Raw genomic sequence first — 20,051 nt, 5'->3', positions numbered from 1 at the left:
CACGTTACTATGTCACAAAATTCCACAAGGTGAAATTTACCTATTTTTATTTTATTCTGGAAATTTTCTCACCTGTTCAGTTGGAGTATAGTCACTCCTTTTTATAACACTCACCCTATCAAGAAAACTATAAGAGGAAATAAAAAGGTATATTTAAATTATGTAAAAAGGTTTTGAACTTCAAATAATAATAATAAACATTAAACTAGAAATTTTTATATTCAGAAAGAAATTTCAACTCTCCGCTTTTATATGGCAAATCAATTTACTCTAAAAAACAAGAAGAAACATTTTGATATTTGCATAAAATGCAGTTGAATTATGTAAAGAAAAAAGAAATCATTCCCAAATTTATTTGTTATTTTTAATAATTTAAAGAAATTTTAACAAATTAAGAAACTTACAATTAAATGTTTTAATAGCAAAACTGCTTCACTCTTTTGTCAAAAATATTCAATAGAATTCTTTATGAAATTAACATCTAATTCAAAAATTTTCCAAAAAAATTTTCATAATAAAATATGGAAAGTCATATAGCTAATTTTTAAATTTTGCTTCAGATCCACCAGGTATTTCTAAGCAATATAAGATTAACTGCTATATATTTGATCTCATAAATAAGCTTGCAATATTTATATACTGGAGGCTGTAAATAAATCTGTTATGATGCCATTATTCCCATAAGTCAGCAATATTTATTTAGAGTAATTAAGCTAAGAACAATGGTAGAATTTAATATTAATGACACTAGTACCAGGAATATTTTTTAATGTATTTTAATGAGAATAAAGAATAACCAGCAATAAATTTTTTAAAATCCTTCGCAAATATTATATTACAAACTCCTATAAAATATATCCTTTCTAAAAGAATTTCTTTCTATATACACACTCAAAACATTACACACAAATAAAAATAAAATAGAGAATATATATAACAGTTTTGTATGCTTACTACTTTGCACAGTCAATTAACTGATATTCATTTGATCTCTCAAATGTCTGCTGAATACCTCTATCCTTCCATAAAATTTCAGTGTGCTCATAGAATTCCTATAAAAAAAGAGGGGAAAGAATACTGAAACAAATATTTTAAATATATATATATAGAGAGAGAGAATATCCTATTTCATCAAAAGCTACAAAAAACACATATCAATCTTCTATTAATTTTTTTTAAGTTCATAACCACATCAAATTCAGAAAAAAAAAAGAAAAAAATGAAACTAAACAGACTTAAAAATCTCAATAGAATCTACACAATAATTTACATACATAATTTATTTTTTAAAAGCATACTTCCATATAAAATTATATTATAAAAGAAACCGCAATAATAATCACTCTTACCATTTCTTCCAAATTATACAATTTTTACAAAGAAAAAATAGCCAATTTTTGAGAATTTTAGTACAGTTCTGTACTTTCTACTATGGAAGTGGAAGAATTTTTCAAACTTTAGATATTAGCCTTAAAACAAAATAATGCAGAATATTTTTTAAGAAGACTTTGACAATTTCTAATTTAGTAGAGAATATGGAAGCTCGTAGAAAAACATTTTAGAAGCTAATACAAAGATTAATAAAGGACAAAAAGAAATTAATTAATATTATGTACTTACTGGAGGATAATCAAAGTCAGGATTACTCGCAACATCTTGAATGTAATCCACTCGCCATTGGTTGTCAGGATTTTCTAGTGGTACTGGAGGGGATAATGTGCTCATGGCCCCAGAAATTGTCTGTAATTATAATTTAAAAAGTTACAGTTATAAGAATTTAATACATAGTACTGTAACAGTTGCATTAATATGAAATTAGGACTTTGTAAGCTAAAACTTTAAAAACCACATAGCCATAACCACAACAAAAAGAATACCTTTTACAAAATATCATTACACAAATTATATTAAGTTATAGCAGTTTGATGGTTTCTTAATTCAGCACATTGCTTTTTGTTTTAAAATTAGATATAATGATCCAATGGATTTGAAAGACAAATGACTATACTCACCAATATTGCATCCCTTATATTTTTTTTAATATCTTCTATCTTCTGTTTCCGTTCCCTGAATATAAAAATAAAAAATATTAAAGAAAATTTTATGTAATTGTCTTAAAATAAAGATGAATTTCTCAAAAATTGTTTACAATTTGTCTAAATCATTCTCATTTTCATCTCCACTTCTACTAAATATGTTTCCAGAATTTGAGAAAAAGCTTATTGAATAGAATCAGAAAATTTAGTATATGCCATTATGAAATTTCATTCATTTTTTTAAAATATAAATTTACATAAAAGAATTTAATAAATTTTTATATGTACAAATAAAATAAACATATATGGCTTGAACTATAATATTTATTATAGCACTCTTTAAGTTTCCTAATATTTCCTTTTTGTAAAATTAATTCAATAAATAATAATATAAATAACTATGATAATTCTTTCTCTTTCATGTATAGTAACACTATCATAATTCAGAAGCCAATAGGAAACTCCTAATAAATTTACAATTATTCTGTAAGGCTAACTGATCAGCTGAGGAAGATTCCAAACAATTATTGAAAATCTAAGTTGCACTGAACAATTTTCTTAACATAATAAAAAATTGAATTATATTTCACATATTAGAAATCTGATTTCTACAAAATACATTTAATCACAAAATACATTTTTCTACAGTGAAAATTAAAAGCATTGTCTAGCCTAAATGTAAATAATTTTTCTTGTTTCCATCAAGCAAAAGTTATAATATTCAACATTTTTAGAATTTTATAAAATATTTTTTTATTTTCTTGTATATGAAGTAGAATGATTGTTTTATTGGTATAAATAAGCCAATCATGAATAAACAGCAAAGATCAATGAGGTGAGATCTGAAATTTTTATTATTTTATATTAATGCTCATTCATTATATTCTTTATTCATGGATCAAACTGAAGGTGTTTGTGAACATTTTCTTTCAGCATTTTTTTATTCTCTCATATATGCAATTTAGAGAAAGTATTAATCGTCAAAATATTCAAACTCGAAAATTTTGAAGAATCTCCAAATTTTAGACGTTTCTGAATTTGAAAAATACATTTTAAGAAAATGCTGGTCTGTCTGTGACAAAAATAAATCAAACATGCATTGAGATAGTCTGTTAAATGACCTTTATGCCATAATTGCATATTTCTATCAAATTTTGAACATTCAGGGGAAGTCTAGCTGTCCAAAGACACATTCATACAATAACTACATGACAAAAAGAGCTAAATAAATAAAATTCAATATACAGATTTAACATGTATAGTGAAGACACTTATCAAATTTCGAGCCAAATCCAACAAGGTGTTGACTGCCTATCAGCCTATACTTTCAGAAACATGTAAATATAATAACACAAACCTTAAGGTCTTAAATATATTAAATTTGGTATGGATTTTGAGACTGCAAGTGTAGTTTTGAGTCAGATTTTTGCTTCAATTGGTGGAACAAACATCTAAAGTACATATTTGATTTTCAAATTATTATTAACTACATGCCCAGAGTTAATCAACAAAAAAACTCACCAAGTAGCATAGGATATTCAGTAAAAATACTAAATTCAACCAAAAAATATTTCATAACTATTTTACACCATGTAAGGCATTCTCTGAGATAACACCTTCATTACAGAATATGCAAGAAAATTTCAACGAGACCACACCCTCTGGTAAAGAGCAGCTGTTATATTTTAAATGTGTTTTTCTAAAAATGTAAAAATTAACAAAAGTAATTTTATGAGCAAAACTGAACTGAAAAGGCAATATTTCCTTTCCTCCAAAAAATTAAATTCATTTAGTCAGTATAATTTTATCAATAACACTATCAAACTGAAGCACTACAGAAACCTTATTGACATGATACTAAAGTCAATTCTGCCTTTTCTAAAAAGAATTTTAAATTTCTACAGAAAAATCCAGGGGAAAATTAATTTGATTTCTTATTTTATTTATAATTGATTTATAAACTCCTGTAATAATATCTCTTCGAAGTTAGTTTTGAATAATTTTTACCATTATTATTCAGCACAAATTTCAACAGTGCTTTTGCTTCAAAAATTGAAAAGTAATGTTTATATTGATTATAATATCTTTTTTCTAAATAAATTAGAATATCATGTTAGTTATTAATTGAAATTAGCAAAAGTTTGAAACTTTTATGCTTATATAGTAGAACTCGAGTTCATTTATTATATTCTTTCAAATGCTTCTTCCAAACATTTTAAAAACACAATATTTTAAATATCTTAACATGTATCAATATATCATAATTATTTGAATAAAGTAATAAAGTTTCACTGTTTTTTATAATAATCTCAAAAATTTCAGAATAATCCAAATTTCCTTTTAATTTTCCTTTTTACTTTAAAGTACTTTATGATTATTTTTTCCAAACATGTTTCTTTTGTACATAATTTCACACCTCCAAAATTTTTAAATGATTAAAAAAGAAACAAATAAAATTTTATACACAATTTATATGAGAAAAAAAACCATCAATAACACTGCTATGTGTAGACTTAAACATACAATTCTTATTTTTATCACTATTACTTTATTGTATTACAGTATTTAAAAATGATAATGAAATTAATTATTTTATCTTAATAACTTTCTGAATATTTATTTATTTATTCTATCATTATAATCAAAGCAATTTTGCTAGGAAAAAACTTCTATTTTATACAATGAATAATAAGTTATTTTGATAATATTTAATAAAAATATTTATACATACAAGTTGCAGTTATAAATTTCAAAAACTCATCTATTCATCTCATTCAAAATATTTATTATCAACTATGATTAATAAAACAAATCAACTTAATAATAAGAATAAAATAATAGACATTATAAAATAAAATTATTGTTAACAAAAATACTTATGAATTAAAATGTATGAAATTAGTTTAAAACATTATATATGAGAAGTTGAAATTTATAAATTCGTATATGCAATTCTTCCAGATGCCCCAATAGAACTTTAGCATGTCTGTTTTTAAAGAGATATGCTTTATTTTATTAAATAAAACTGTCAAATTTATGTAAAAAAATATTTAAAATTTCAGAAAGGCAACAATTAACACTTCGTATGTAGTTTACTTGGCTAAATCATTTAACATTTTAAAATACGTCTTTTAAATGCAGGACAATATAGAGGGAAAAAAAACTTACTCTTCACTAAAACCATTGACATGCAATATCCTCATCTGTTTAACAATTGTGCTTTTTCCAGATTCTCCAGCACCTATTAAAAAAAGAGAAATAAAATGCAAATGAAAAAAAATGCATACACATTAAATATAGTTCAAAAGAAGGAATTTCTGAAAAACAGAACTAACTTTTAAAACAATTTTAGATTAGTTCAAAAGAACTAATCTAAAATATTCATAATAATCATTTTTAAAAAAAGAAGAGATCAGATGATAATCTTTCTTTCATCATGTTAACTAATTAGGTTCAAGTTCAAAAATAACATAAAAAGATACAAAATAAGCAGATAAAATCACATCATAAAAATGTGGTTTGAACCATCAATAAAACAAAATACAATAAAAGATAACTAAGATTTAACTGATTAAAAAATTAATTTAACTTTTCTTATTCAAGTTTAAGGAAGACCTCAAGAGTAACTGAATTTTAACATAACTTATTTAGTGCTTTTATTTTATGATAAGTTCTCAATCTAGTACATGCCTATGTTTCCATATCACAACTACGCAGATATTTCTTCCATATAAGTAAAAACTAAAACTGTATAAAAATTTAATGTCTGAATAAAAATTACATAGACATTAGATTTTTGTGAAATTTTTCAAATGAAAATCTACATATTTTAATTTTACAAAGAGATATAGTAGCATTAAAATTGTAAAAAGCAAATTAAAATATCTATAGTATTTGCAGAACACTACTACTTTTAGCCTACAGTATTATATAAATATTCCACAGAAAAAATATCAATATTTTTATTAACACATAAATTTCACATTCTAATTTTTCTATTAGCATTCTGGAGAAGATTTGTAACATCATTACAATAATTATATAATAGTTCAAAATATAATTATTTATGCCAAAAGCATCACTTATTTCAAGTTATAAAAATAATTAAACAAAAACTAATTTTAAAAACTGTTTTTATGTTTAAAAAAAAATAGCAGCAATTTAAAATATAACACATCTAATAGAAAAATCTAAAGCACATTCATTTGAATTTCTTTAAGAAATGTAATTAAATATGATTCAAAGTAATTTCTTAAAAAAAACTTGTGATGGACCAATATTCACCACCACAAAATGTAATTTGATAATAAAAGGAATTTAAAATTTTCTTTACCCCTTTATTCATGTTTTTCCCCCTTTGTTTTAAGCATCTGATTGAAAAATTCTGACTTTTTCAGTGAAATATAATATAATTAAACTCAAAGATTCACATGAAAGCAAAAAACAGAATCCTAACTTTTAAGCTGTTCTAAGAGTAAGAATTCCAAAACATTCAGCATATCTTATACAGTTAATGTAATTTGACAGCCTACTTGATACAGAATGAACACAATTTTAGCAACACTATATAAAAGAAAACTAAGCAAGATAAGTAAAATAATATGTAACACTTATTTTAAAATAGCCAATCATTCCCTACCTTTTATTAATAAAATTTTATCAATTATTAATAAAATCTTTCTCACTGACTGCCTGAAAAGAAATGCGAGTACTATTAAAGTGACAAACTGGAAAAACTTTAGTCAAGAACAGAATGATATGGAATTAAATTCTGTGGAAGGTAAGGGTTCAGCCAGGTCTATTGTGCCAGTGAAGAAGAATGGCACACAGTTGTATAAACAATAGTAGGGTGAAATTAAATGAAAAACTAAAGATATAAATGAAAATTGGAACCTTTTATTTATTTACCTTTGGAATATATTTGCTAATAATGATTTCAAGAAATTATTTAGTGTTTCAGCATATAAAATACAAACATTTATTTTCTTTTATTTGAAGCTGCTTTATAGTTTACTATATACTCATAGGAAATAGTTTTACTATATACTCATAGAAAAACTATTTCATAAAAAAATTATTTTTTAATAATGATGTAAAATATTAGCTATTAATTTTTAAAGATAAGTTTCCAAAACAGGTATTTATCTCAATATTTATTTTTCAATTAATTCTATTCATTTAAAATATATGTAGTGTTGTCTAATAATATTTACTATATATTACTGCAAATTAAAAAAATATTAAAAAATCTATAAACCATTTTTTTAATTAAAAAAATATTAAGAAAATTTAATCAGAAAAAAACAAATGGAATAGTATATCATACATTTTACATATAGTATTTGATTTAAATAATCAATCCATATGAATTACAATGAGTAAATGCCTAACAGTGTTTCAACTAAATTTTACTAGATATAATTTTAATATTTTTTAATTTTGGTTTCTATTAATTTTAATAAAAGCAGAAAGTGTAAAATTAGGTATCAAAATTTAATAAGAACTGATAATAGAGACTAAAATGAAAGATACAATTATTTATAATACTTTCTGAATTCTTAGGTTATGATTTAAACATTAATCTGAATCAGATTCAGATATTTTAGTCAGACTCATAAGTTCTCAAATAAATTCCACAAATTAAACATAATTATATTTTTCACTTGTAAATGATTGTACATATTCATTTATCTTTGTTTTCTTGAGAGATGTTTTCTTCCCTCATTAAATCTAATTTCCATTTCTTTCATCTCATTTCTACATAACATATACAAGTACCCAATTATATGGCACCTATACGAATTAAGTTTTTCAGGTGTCAAAATGTTTTTTTTAACACAAAATCAAGTGAAAATGCTGAAAATTCTTTCAGATGAAGCAGATGCAAGTGATGCACTTTAAATGCATCAATTCAATGTAATACTAATGTTACATATAATAGGAGCTCATACCAATCTTTTTCTTGTAATGAACAAAGTCAGCCTTCAGCAAATATATTTCATAAATGAAAGTTAAAGAATCAAAAGTATGATTTCAAATCAACCTTTTGTATCATTAAACTTGAAATCTTAGTTGAAAGTGAGACCAATAACAAATTTATCACTTCTCTTAAAAAAATTATCAGAAATTACCTTTTTTCATTTTTTTTTTACAAAAGAAACATTGGTAGTTCTTCGAGGATGTAAGTAAGGCCTACTCTAAGTTATTAAAAAGTTAAGGCCTACTCTAAGTTATTAAGATTCATAAAGTCATATGCTCATTAACCATATGACTTTATGAATCATTCAACTCAATGCACATGTTATATGTCCTTATTGCTTACAAAATGCAAATCATTATTTTAACATAATATAAATGGTATTAAAAATAATTCTTCCATTTATTTAAACCAGGAAACATATTATTCTACTGGTAGATCAAGTAGATATGACAAATTATAAAATTCCTAAAATATTATTTCCATCAACTTCTTTCATAATGCAACAACAAAGTTATTTACATAAAAACTTATTCATTAAAAATTATAAGAAACCTATAGAAAATTATTTATTTAAGGAAATCACAACTTCTCTTTCTAAAACAAATTTTCCCCATTCAGTTGTTTTTTTTTTTAATATTTTATTTGTATTTTACATTAATATATTTTTTAAAAATCATCCAGACAATCTGACTAAAAAAGTATAAAACTGCAGAAATATTACTTCAATTATATTTTTTAATACAAAACTGTCAAGGTCCGTTATAAATAAAACAATAATCATGGTTATACATCTCGGCTGCTTGCACATATTTTATTATTATTATTATTGTTTTCTTGTTTCATAAAAGTTGCTGGGAAAAAAATTTCAAAGCAACTAACTGTTTTGGAAAAATCATAATGAATTTGGCATAACTATCACTACCTTCTTAGTAATGATTATATTTTTCTTGAAAAAATCAAATTCTCATGTTTGCAAATATTGGAAGAATAAGAGGAATTTAAAATACAATTTTAAATAAACCATAATGACAGAATTTAAATGCAATTTTATACAAACCATAATGAAAAAAAAAAAATGTAACTTAAGTTTATACCTGTAATATAACTAAATTGTAATTAACTAATTGTTCAATTTTTACTCCTTCCCAAGTAGACGCTTTCTATTTTAGGAATATATTGTGATTTTGATTCAACTATTAATCTTAGAGCATTTGAAGTGTTTATCAATTTCACATAATTCTGGTATTAATCCTTATGCTTATGAATGATTTAACTAACTTTTAAATTCATTAATACGATGCATTCATAATGTTGCTATTATGACACAAGACAGTTAAAAAATAAGTTTGCTATAAGCATTTGATACAAAGTATTATTTATGAAATTTCCAATCAAAACTGCATAAAATAAATATTTATCTTATATTAAATTTACTATTTGTTTAAGTTAACTCAGTTGTTCAATACCATTCAAAAGAATTACCAAAATAAATAATAAAAAAGACAGCTTGTAGAGAAAAATTATATCCAATAAAACACAAAGCAAATTTAATATTCATACTAACACAAGTAAAAATAAAATTCTAATTAGAGTCATGAATGATATTTAATAATGAATCAATAAAATAAAATATTTTTATAAAACTATATATAAAATTCTGCAATCACCAATAATAATACAGTTTGACTATCTAAAAATGAAATACTTTATAACAATTGTAACAACAATTGCAATCAACAAATCAATTTTTGTTATTAAATTAGCAATGAATTAGCAAGAGTAGAAAAATAGCTTCCAAGCAATGTTTTTAATAATGCATGCTTTAACTATTGCCTATTCTTGTTAAAATATAATTAGCAAATTAATATAATAGAGATAAATTACTTTAAAATAAAGAAAATAAAGCATTTGAGACATCAGCTGATTACATATATTAATACAGATAATGATAATAAAGGAAAATACCCAAAATAAAGCCCCTTCCCTTTCAATAAATATTCAAAACAAATTTTTCTTGGAACAATATTTGAAGAATTAATAAGATCCTTGAATACAATCCTTGAAATCCATTGAAAGCACATTATATTTGTTAATAATTTGTAAATAAACAATATGTTATTGAAAAAGCAGGAAGTCTGAAACAAATACTGATTATCTGTCCATGAATAAATATATAAAATATTTACAATTAAAATCTGAATTTGTGATATTTTTACCCACAATCCATAAAACATGAATGAAAGAATCGATTTCATAAAATTGAATTAAATTATTTATCTTTGATTCTAATTTAAAAATGTAGCAAGAATTATTCAATTTTTTATAATATAATATTTTTATTAATAAATTATCAATTAAGAAATCAATAAATAGTTTGTACTTTATACAAATCCAAATTAATGAATAGCTATTTTGATAACTTTTTTGGCACAAATATCATGAAACAAGGAAGAATTTAATGAAAGTTTTGTAACAATCAATTAAAAAATTATTTTTTAATAATAAAAGGCATGAAAATATTTTCATCTATAGATGTACAGATATATTTGCTAGTCTACCATAACATATTATCAGCACAACAAATAAATATTCATACTTTACTCTTTATTATTTTAAAACTATATATAGTAAAAATAATTACTACACTGTATTGAAAGAAAAAGTATAAGAGTTATTCAACTGAGTATAAAATCTGTATGTTTATTGCATAGATTAAAATTAATAAATTGAGCACAAAGTAGTATTATAATATCATGAAACTCTTCCATGATATTAATATATTGCATGCATTTCAAAAGTTTCATTTTAACTGCAACAAATGAAAATTGTCAAAATAATATTTGCAAAGGGAGATATTTAAATAGATTGGAGGATATATATATATCATATGCAATATCAAGAAAATTTTATGTATAAAACAATCTATGGGAAGCGAATATACAAATGAATTATTTCTAACTAAAAAACAAGGATGGATCATAAATATTTTGATGATTAATCTTTTATTTGTTTAAATAATTTTAAAAGATGGGTGAAAACTATTTATAATGTGATAAATGTTAACAAATTAAAGATTTCACTTTTAATGAATGTTTAGAAAGCATACATGTGGAAAAAGCAAAAAAAAAAAAAAAAAAACATACAATTTATTACTTATTTCATCCAACTATACAAATACAAATTAGGTGGTTACACAACTGGTTAGATACAAATTAGGTGGTTAACAGTAATTTGTATTGTATTCCACCTAATTTGTATTTTAGCACCAAATTAAGCAAAAGAGAAAATTTAATTCAAGAAAACTTAGTTTACATAGTTTTATAGGCATCTTTAATGTATGACACATTTCCTAATTGTAAATGATAAATTATGTTGCCATGTTCAATTTTTTTTTTTTTAACTGATTGAACAAGTTTTTCAATTTCTACCTATCAGTATAAATTATGAAAATTATCGTGAGATATGAATCAATAAAATCTAATGGAAATAATCCTAATTCTTTAACTTGTATAGAAAAAGGTATTTTTTATGGAGGAAGGAGGTAAATGATAATTTTACAATCAACAAAATTTAGTATCATACATAAAATTTGACTAATTTAAACATTGAACTTAATTGTCAGTACAAGATCAATAAATTTAGTTTCACGTGTTTCTATTCTTTTCAATATGTGTAAAAATGTAATAAAGTGCTTCTCTCCCCCCCCCTTTTTCAAAATCAGGTTCCTAATTGTGAAAAAGAAGGGGGGGGAAACATATATGACTACTAGCACTTTACAGGGGAAGTATATGCTAAAAAATAACTAAAAAGAATTACAAAGAAAAGTAAAGATTAGTACAACAATTATGAATAAAATATACAATTATTTTTGAACCATACATGAGATTTTTTTTAATAAATAATTAAAATGTAATATGTCCAACCAAGATAACTTTATGCTATCAAATGAATTAGAAGTTACTGAAGATTGCTACTATATGCAATTAGTATCAATATTTGCTTTTTTCAAAAGCAAAATACTGTAAAATTAACAATTTATGTTATACTTTTGACAAAATTTTTTTTGGGGAATTTTGCATTTACCTTTCAAAATCCAAAACAAAACCGATTCACTGTATATTTTTCTACTATGCAGGAAAAGAAAAGACAAGCCATATTTTTTTTATGCGCATCATTTTATATCAATCTGATTTTTAACCTACAACAGCAATGAGTAGGAAAAAAATATATCTTTCTTACAGCTTCATTTTGAAACTTTATTTTATATTTCAACTTTGTTTTCTGTCATAATTTGTCTTTAAAAGCATATACATAAGAAATCAAAATGAAATAAAGAATTTTATTTTTAATTTAATAAAAATCAGCTGCAATTACAATACTGAACTGCAATTCAAAATTCTATAGTGTATTCAGTCCTTAAATTATTCTATTCTAAATTAGTTAATTCACATTACTAACATTTCCTCTTTTATTTCTGTCCAATCTTAGCACACAGCTACTAATCTAGTATTATCTCCTGTGTCAGACTGACTTTTCTAAAACTGGACTAATTATAATGGATCATTGAAATTAAAAAATAAAATATTGAAAATATAGAGAGATACATATATATAATTTAAAAATATTATTTCATAATAATAAGGTCATAAATGAAGTTTCAAAGGTTTTTCCTCCCCCTTCCCAAACATTATTAATGAATCCAGATTTCTAATTAACAAAAAGATAATGGATGTGATATACATCATTAAAAAATGAATGTGATATATATAATTAATATAAATATATGTAAAAATGTAATGTATGTATAAAATAGTTTACATCAAGAGCAAAAATAAATAATAGAATATGTCAAATACAATACATGTCTGAAATTTTATGATTAAAAGTGTTTTTTTTTACTGTTTAATATCTATAAAATCAAGGTAATCTGAATTATTTAAGGCTTCTGCTGTGAATCCTTTCTAATACTTGTTAGTATTACAAGCAATGTTTGACAGTGAAGCAAATAGCCTTGTAAAAAAAAAAAGAGAGAGAGAGAGAGAGATTAAACAAATGTAACCAATAATCTCAAAAAGCTTCCAAAATAAAACTTCACACAAAAGATAATACTAAGTTAAGTTTTTCAGTCTCTTAAATTCACCAATTAGACTTTGAAATTTAAAGCAAACATTTTAAATTTATAGTGTTTGCTTTTGGTATAAATATGTATATGCTCAGAATAATTCCAATTTGCCATTTAAAAGACAAAATGTACAACAATATTTTAAATTTAAATATAATGTAATTTAAATTCAAGCTACCATTATTATGAACTCATCAAACTACAGGAAAAACATTTAACTTCTAATTTAATGAAGAACAAAAACTAATACCAATGCTATTTCATTTTAAATGCCATAATCAAATGATAAAAACAATTTATTAATAGAATTTTTAATTAATTTAACATTTTTGGCAATATGTCATTCTAATAACTATTTATTAATAGAATTTTTAATTAATTTACTAACATTTTTGGTAATATGTCAATCTAAAAACTATTTATTAATAGAATTTTTAATTAATTTACTAACATTTTTGGCAATATGTCATTCTAAAAACTATTTCTATATGGGATATTTTTTTTTCTTTAATATATATTCTTAGGTTGACTTTACTTAAACAAAATATAGGTAAAACAGCAATAAATAATGGTAAAGTATGACAACTATATAAAATGTCTTCCCCTAAAATCCAATCCTTTGCTGTTCATCATTAGTTATTTGGAAATGAATTCTAAATGAAATTGGCAATAATTTGATACAATTAAGAAAAAAGAATAGATTTTTTTTTTTTTTTTTTTTAAAGAATAGAACCATTTTTTGTTCAAAATGTTAACTAAGAACTTAAATTGAAATCGATTAAGTAAAAAAGATTGATTGTGCGAAAATCAACACAATTAATGAGATAATAATCTGAATATAGGATTCATTAATAAAATTAATAAACTTTATCTTCAGATTTTTTTAACCAAATGAAATTATATAAAATATTTTCAATAATACTTTCAGAAAATATAAATTGCTTTCGGAGACAATGTTCTAGTATTATTTACAGTACAAAATATAAATATTGTCAAAAATTAATTTTTTCTTTAAAAAATAATTTTATTTTTTTTATTCTAACTTAATAAAAATTATCCTTGAATTGAACATGAAAAATTAATTATAAAGAATGCTGAAGCGATTAAGCCCATATCTTCTGACATCCTGTATACAATAATAAAAATTAAAAAATTTCAATATAAACTTTTTAAAAGTGAGGTAAACTATTGCAAAAATAAATTTTATTTTTGAAATGTTATTTGTAGAATTCCACTTATTCTTAGATACTTAAAAGTAAATACTGATTATTGGCCGTCTTCCAATGCTCAAAAGCAAGGGGGTAAAAATCTAATTGCTTAGCAAATGTGCAAGCCAATTTTTTTATTTTCCCACATAAACCTTATTCCTCGGAAAAGCATAGGGGAAGAGCCTTAAAAGTTCTCTCTATTGATCAAAGATATGGATTGTAAACATTATTAGTTCTTATTTATGAAGATTTTAAATTAAATTTGTAAAAAATAGCAATAAGCAAATTTTTTTAATAAATTGATTTTTATAAATAGCCAAAAATTTAAAAGCAATGAAGAATACAGGATGAAATTATTAGCATAACAAGATTAAAAAAAAAAAGTCTTATAAAGCCAATGTTTTAAATAAGTTCAGTAATCTAATTCATTTTATAATTTAAGTTAAAATTTTAATATCAAATAATTTCAAGTGGGTCCGAGATTGAAAAAGGGAAGAGAGAAATCAACATCTGAAGCAACCATTTGTTTAAAATTAAAGTTAAGAGTTTGAAGCAAGAGTTAAAAAAGCAGGTAGGCCTTTTTTAATGTGATCAAAATTTTAAATAAATTTTTCAGTAGAGGAATTAATAAATATGAATAAATCACTTAAGAGCTGAAAACGACAAATAGAAATAGCCAAATTGATGTTAAATTAAATTTGTGACCAATGTTAAATGGGACTCAAATTAAGCTGGATTCCTAGAATAATCATTCTAATTTTTTGGATTTTTTTTTTTTTTTTGAAACTAATAAAAATAGTTTGACTTTTATTAGAACATGAGCTTTAAAACATGTAAAGCAAATGAGCTTTAAAACATGTTAATTAGAACATGAGCAAAAAAACATGAGCTTTAAAACATGCAACAACAAAAGAGATCATTCACAAGATAGTTTATATTATAATATTTATTTTTGTTAATATTAAAAATTTTCTCTCAGTAAACCATTTTTAATTATGTTGCCGATTTGTTTAATGCAATCTTTCATTACAATTATTGTGATAAAATTATATTACAAGATTTATTCTTAGAGAAATTCAAAATAAAAAATGGTAAAAAATATATTAACATTTCGGATACGTATTTTTAAAGAAAGTTGTATACTTTCTTTGCAATGAAATGAAGAATAGCAAGATTTGAAATTTTATGATTTAAAAAAGCTATGTTCTTACAGGAGAGAAATGTCTTGCTTTATCTAAATTGCTTGGATAAAATTGGGCTTTATGATTAAACCTAAGGTTTTTAAAACGAAATTAATCAAGCGAATATATTAAACTGAATATTCATATTTTTAGCATTATAATTGAATCCATCTGTTAAAATTTAATCATTTCCTACCAATTATAATAGAAAAAACTGTGTAAACATTGCTTTTTGAATAATGCAACAAATCTTAGGACAGTAAATTGCCATTGAAAGCCGGGAAGATTAAACATAATATTTAAAGTGATCACCATTCCCACAGACAGAATGAAATTAGGAAATATTTTATATGCATTAATAAAAATAATATTACACTTATGTACAGATAGATAAACTATAGATATATTTGTTAGTTGTCAAAAAATGAAATTAGGACTTTTTTTTCTGTCATGATTAACCATGATATTTTATCCAAAATTGACTTTTCAAATTTCTTCCGATAAAAAAAACTGGCATCGATAAGAATAGAAAATCCTTTCTTATTTTTCATATATATGCTTTTTATAAACAATTTTATTCACTATAGTTTATCATCCACAGTAAGTTTAAATACAATTTACAATCATCGAATTTTAGTAACTTTTTGTATTTCAGTAAATAATATTTAAATCTGAATAATTTACATGAAAGTGTAAATAAGAACATATGACTGATTAAATATAAAGATAGACTGATATATATTCTAACTCCAGTGAAATATATATATATACTGATAAATTCTACAAATAAATCTATTAACATGCATTGCTATATAGCAGTGTCTGTATATGTTACAAATTAAGATATTTTGTTTCATTGTACATACTTTAAAACTCATACATTAACATTATCTCAGTTAAGTTACTATAAAAAACTACTTGAAATTAAACTATGAATTGTAATTTTCCTTCTCACCATATCCTCAAAAAATAATAATAATAATAATAATAATAATAAGTAATCATTTATTTAGAATAAGCAAAAATTGAGAAACACTGAAAATTAATTATATTATATCATATACATAAAATCAGCAATAATATTATATTTTGTATTATTTTATCCCTCCAATAGAATAAAAATAAAATATAAATTATTAATCCCAATTTTAAATAGCTAAGAACTACCCTGTACTGTCTTTCATGTCAATAACTTTTTGTGAATTCAAATGCATACAACAGAATATATGATTAATAATTTTGGCATAAGAAGCAATCACCATTAACCTTCTGAATACTCACTTATTTTGATTTTATAACTTTCAAGTTAGGAAAATTAGCTTTCAAGAAAAGGAATAAAACTTTTCTGTCACACAGGAAGTTAAAAATTAGCAATACAAACATTTAAAATAATTAGAAAATTGTTAAAATGACACTAAATCTATTGATAATGTTCAATCAAATGTGCAGTGAGCATATATTTGTAGTGAAATAATAAAACATTATGCATTATATTAAACACGATTGTAATTCAATATTAAATAAATATTTTCTTAATCTTTTAACAATAATTGCAGTCTCTGATAAAGAATTAACCCACATTAACAAGAAATTATGAACAAACTCTAATATAAGAAGAAAAAAAAAAACTTTAATCAACTTATAAGGTAAATGTAAATGCAAGTATGATCACAAGGAAATAACTTTGGATTAGTTTCCAAATTGAGTGGCCTCTATAAGATGATTTTTCAACCCCAAGTTCCTCTCGATAGAAAAAAAAAATATTTTAATTACTAATCCACTTCAAAATGCATACAATAAAAGAGGGGGGGGGATCATTATGTTGTACTTCGATTAAAAATAGAAGTTTGATTCTTAAAGGATATATTTCTTTAGATGGAACAAACAACAACCCTAAGGACTGCACAGCAGAGCGAATAGAAATAAAATTGCAATTTAAGTATAAATCAATGATAAAAAAATGTCAAAAGAGTAATTTTTTTATAAAATGTAGAATAAATCTATTACATAATATAAGAATGAGATTAAGTAAGCAACAGATAAAACAAATCATAAAAAAAAAAAAAATCAGCATTGGTAAATACTAATTTTTAAGAAAGCATTTTGCTTAATGAAAATGTCAATTTCATTACTTTTCAGACTGAATTAGAGCATTCTACGAAATATAATACACTAATAATAAAAATTGCAATAAACACATGTAAAGGATGCCCATTATAAAATGTTTTATATGAATTACTATTACAGATATAATCAAATACTAAGGTAATTAAAATAATTAACAAATAGAAAACCTATTCATCTGCATTTAACCTTTTACAGTTCATAATTAAATAATGAACTTTCTTACTGTGTGATTATTTGCAAAATAAATAAAATAGTATACTGAGTCAGCAAATTATGTTTAAGTGTTAAATTAGTTAACAACTTGAAGTAAATATATAAATAATTTTAAAAGTAAAACATTGTTAGATGCACTTTCAGTGAGAAATTTTTTTTTTCACTTTAGAAATGATTTTAAGATGAAAAAAAATCACATAATGATAGCTAAACAAAGTCTGTTCGAAACTTCTAAATGGATACATTTTAATATGATGAAGAATAAAATTAGCAACAAATAAATAAATTTATGAAAGATATGCATTTTGTCAAAATTTCATAATTCAAACTGTTTTCTTCAAGCAAAAGATATCGATATAAACCAAAATTTTTGATACATTATATATTTTGGAAATAATTAATTAACTATTCTGATAGTTAGTTAAGATTCAAACATTTAGAACATATATGCATATGAAGGTTTATATTTCAAAATCATAATATTTTAGTAGAAAAAAAAATTACACAGGCCGATGAAATGCAGGTTTTCCCAATTTAAATGAGAAAATCAATTACACAATTCTTAAAGAAATGTGAAAGGAAACTATAAAAAAAAAGAAGACGAGACTTCAAAATGACACATAACACGGGCATATTAAATATTAAAGAAACAGCAAAAAATAATAAAATTTCACTTTATGTTTATTCAGAAACTTGTAAAAATTTAAAACACTTGTTTTAAATGCAGTTTTCGAATTAGTTTTAAAATGAAACCATCTAATAATCGAAGGAAAAGATAAATTTCAATTGTGTCACATCAAAGTAAACGTAAGCCTAACGTCTGAAAAATTTTTATTTTACCTGAAATTTAAAATTAACCTATTTAGTTATTTAAATCTGTAAATAATATGTCTAAAATATACGATATCCCATCCAATAATAGAAAACAGTAAGTCAATATTCAATAATTGATGTATAGTATCAACTGTCTGCTGTTTGGGTTGGGTTTCGGGATGAATAATACATCCCCAAAAATCAGATTTACATTATTTTTACAATATTCACTTAGTGTTGAATTTAAAAGATAGAAATTGAATACAAATAAAAAGATATTATCACATTAGAGTCGACTAAAGAGCAAAATCGAATGACCTTCACTACTAAACGAATGGCTCGGTTTGTATAGGATGCATATACAAAGTAGCAAATTTTTATTTGGTATGTACAAACCTAGTAAAAGAAGTCTATGAGTTGCCCTGTATATCTGTTTATCTTTTTGAATCTGTCTTTCGATTTTCTTATTTGCTTCTTTCCTCCTTTTATCTTCTTCGGCATCGCCCTTGGAGCTGGAACCTCCGAAACAACCCATGACATTAGGCCTAATGCCGGTTACCGCCGGCCTACACAGCCTAGCTATCGACTTTGGTTACACACAATCGAAAATACGATCGGGAATATTCTCTTCAATTTTAATCCATGTCTTTATTCTCGGATGATTAGAAGGAGTAAGCACTGCAGAGCTCTTACAGATATTGCGTCGAACTAACGCTCATTGAGAGAATACTAGTTAAAGAGGAATTTAAACAAGTCACAGGACTAACATCCTCAGCTTATTTCCCATTACCGTACACTCGCGAACACGATCGCTTCGCTGCCTAGAGAGAGATCACGACAAAGTAAAAAGCTTAAAGAAACGATATATATGTCTAAGCAAAAAGATATACACTAATCACACAAACAAAAGACGTCAGTGGAAGAGGCTATGTTTAAATATAGAAACAAAAATCTATATTTAAGCCCAGTATTTTACGTTTCTTGGACGAAGAAGATGAAATTGGAAATTCACTATTTTGAATAAAAGTTCAATTTTTTTAAGCATTTACCACTTTCCTGAATAGGAGGTTTTATTATCAGTTTTTTTGGATTATAAACAGAAACAGCAAGGTATATGCCAAGAATACTTTTATAATGACTATAAAATTTGTCAAAATATAGACTCATTAATTTAGCATCTATGATATGCAGTTTTTTTTAATTCAACAGCATTTTCACAAAACATTAGATTATCGCTATTTTCCTAATGAAATCAATAGCATATGGAACAGAAAGAAATTTATTGAATTCACAAAGAGTTACAACATCTACGAAATTTCTAGGATTTAAGACCAAGGAGCTAATGCAAATTACAAAATTTTAATATCGTTG

General features: G+C 23.8%; 1 protein-coding gene across 1 annotated transcript in view; it reads right to left on the bottom strand.

The window, feature by feature from the left end:
* Nucleotides 1-19,585, bottom strand: part of LOC129971369 (guanine nucleotide-binding protein G(s) subunit alpha) — a 29,015-nt gene extending 9,430 nt beyond the window's left edge. Inside the window, exons 1-6 of the mRNA XM_056085073.1 lie at nucleotides 19,077-19,585; nucleotides 5,205-5,277; nucleotides 2,013-2,067; nucleotides 1,621-1,740; nucleotides 955-1,052; nucleotides 73-127 (exon numbers count right to left, since the gene is read on the bottom strand). Of these exons, the coding sequence (XP_055941048.1) occupies nucleotides 73-127; nucleotides 955-1,052; nucleotides 1,621-1,740; nucleotides 2,013-2,067; nucleotides 5,205-5,277; nucleotides 19,077-19,215 (540 nt within the window). The 5' untranslated portion in view covers nucleotides 19,216-19,585. The remainder of the gene's footprint in view (nucleotides 1-72; nucleotides 128-954; nucleotides 1,053-1,620; nucleotides 1,741-2,012; nucleotides 2,068-5,204; nucleotides 5,278-19,076) is intronic.
* Between the last annotated feature and the right edge of the window lie 466 nt (nucleotides 19,586-20,051).

Source organism: Argiope bruennichi, chromosome 6 (genome assembly GCF_947563725.1).
Source record: "Argiope bruennichi chromosome 6, qqArgBrue1.1, whole genome shotgun sequence".
In the NCBI taxonomy this organism is placed as follows: Eukaryota; Metazoa; Arthropoda; class Arachnida; order Araneae; family Araneidae; genus Argiope; species Argiope bruennichi.
The sequence above is the reverse complement of the archived record's forward strand: the minus strand, read 5'-3'. Positions and strand labels throughout refer to the sequence as shown.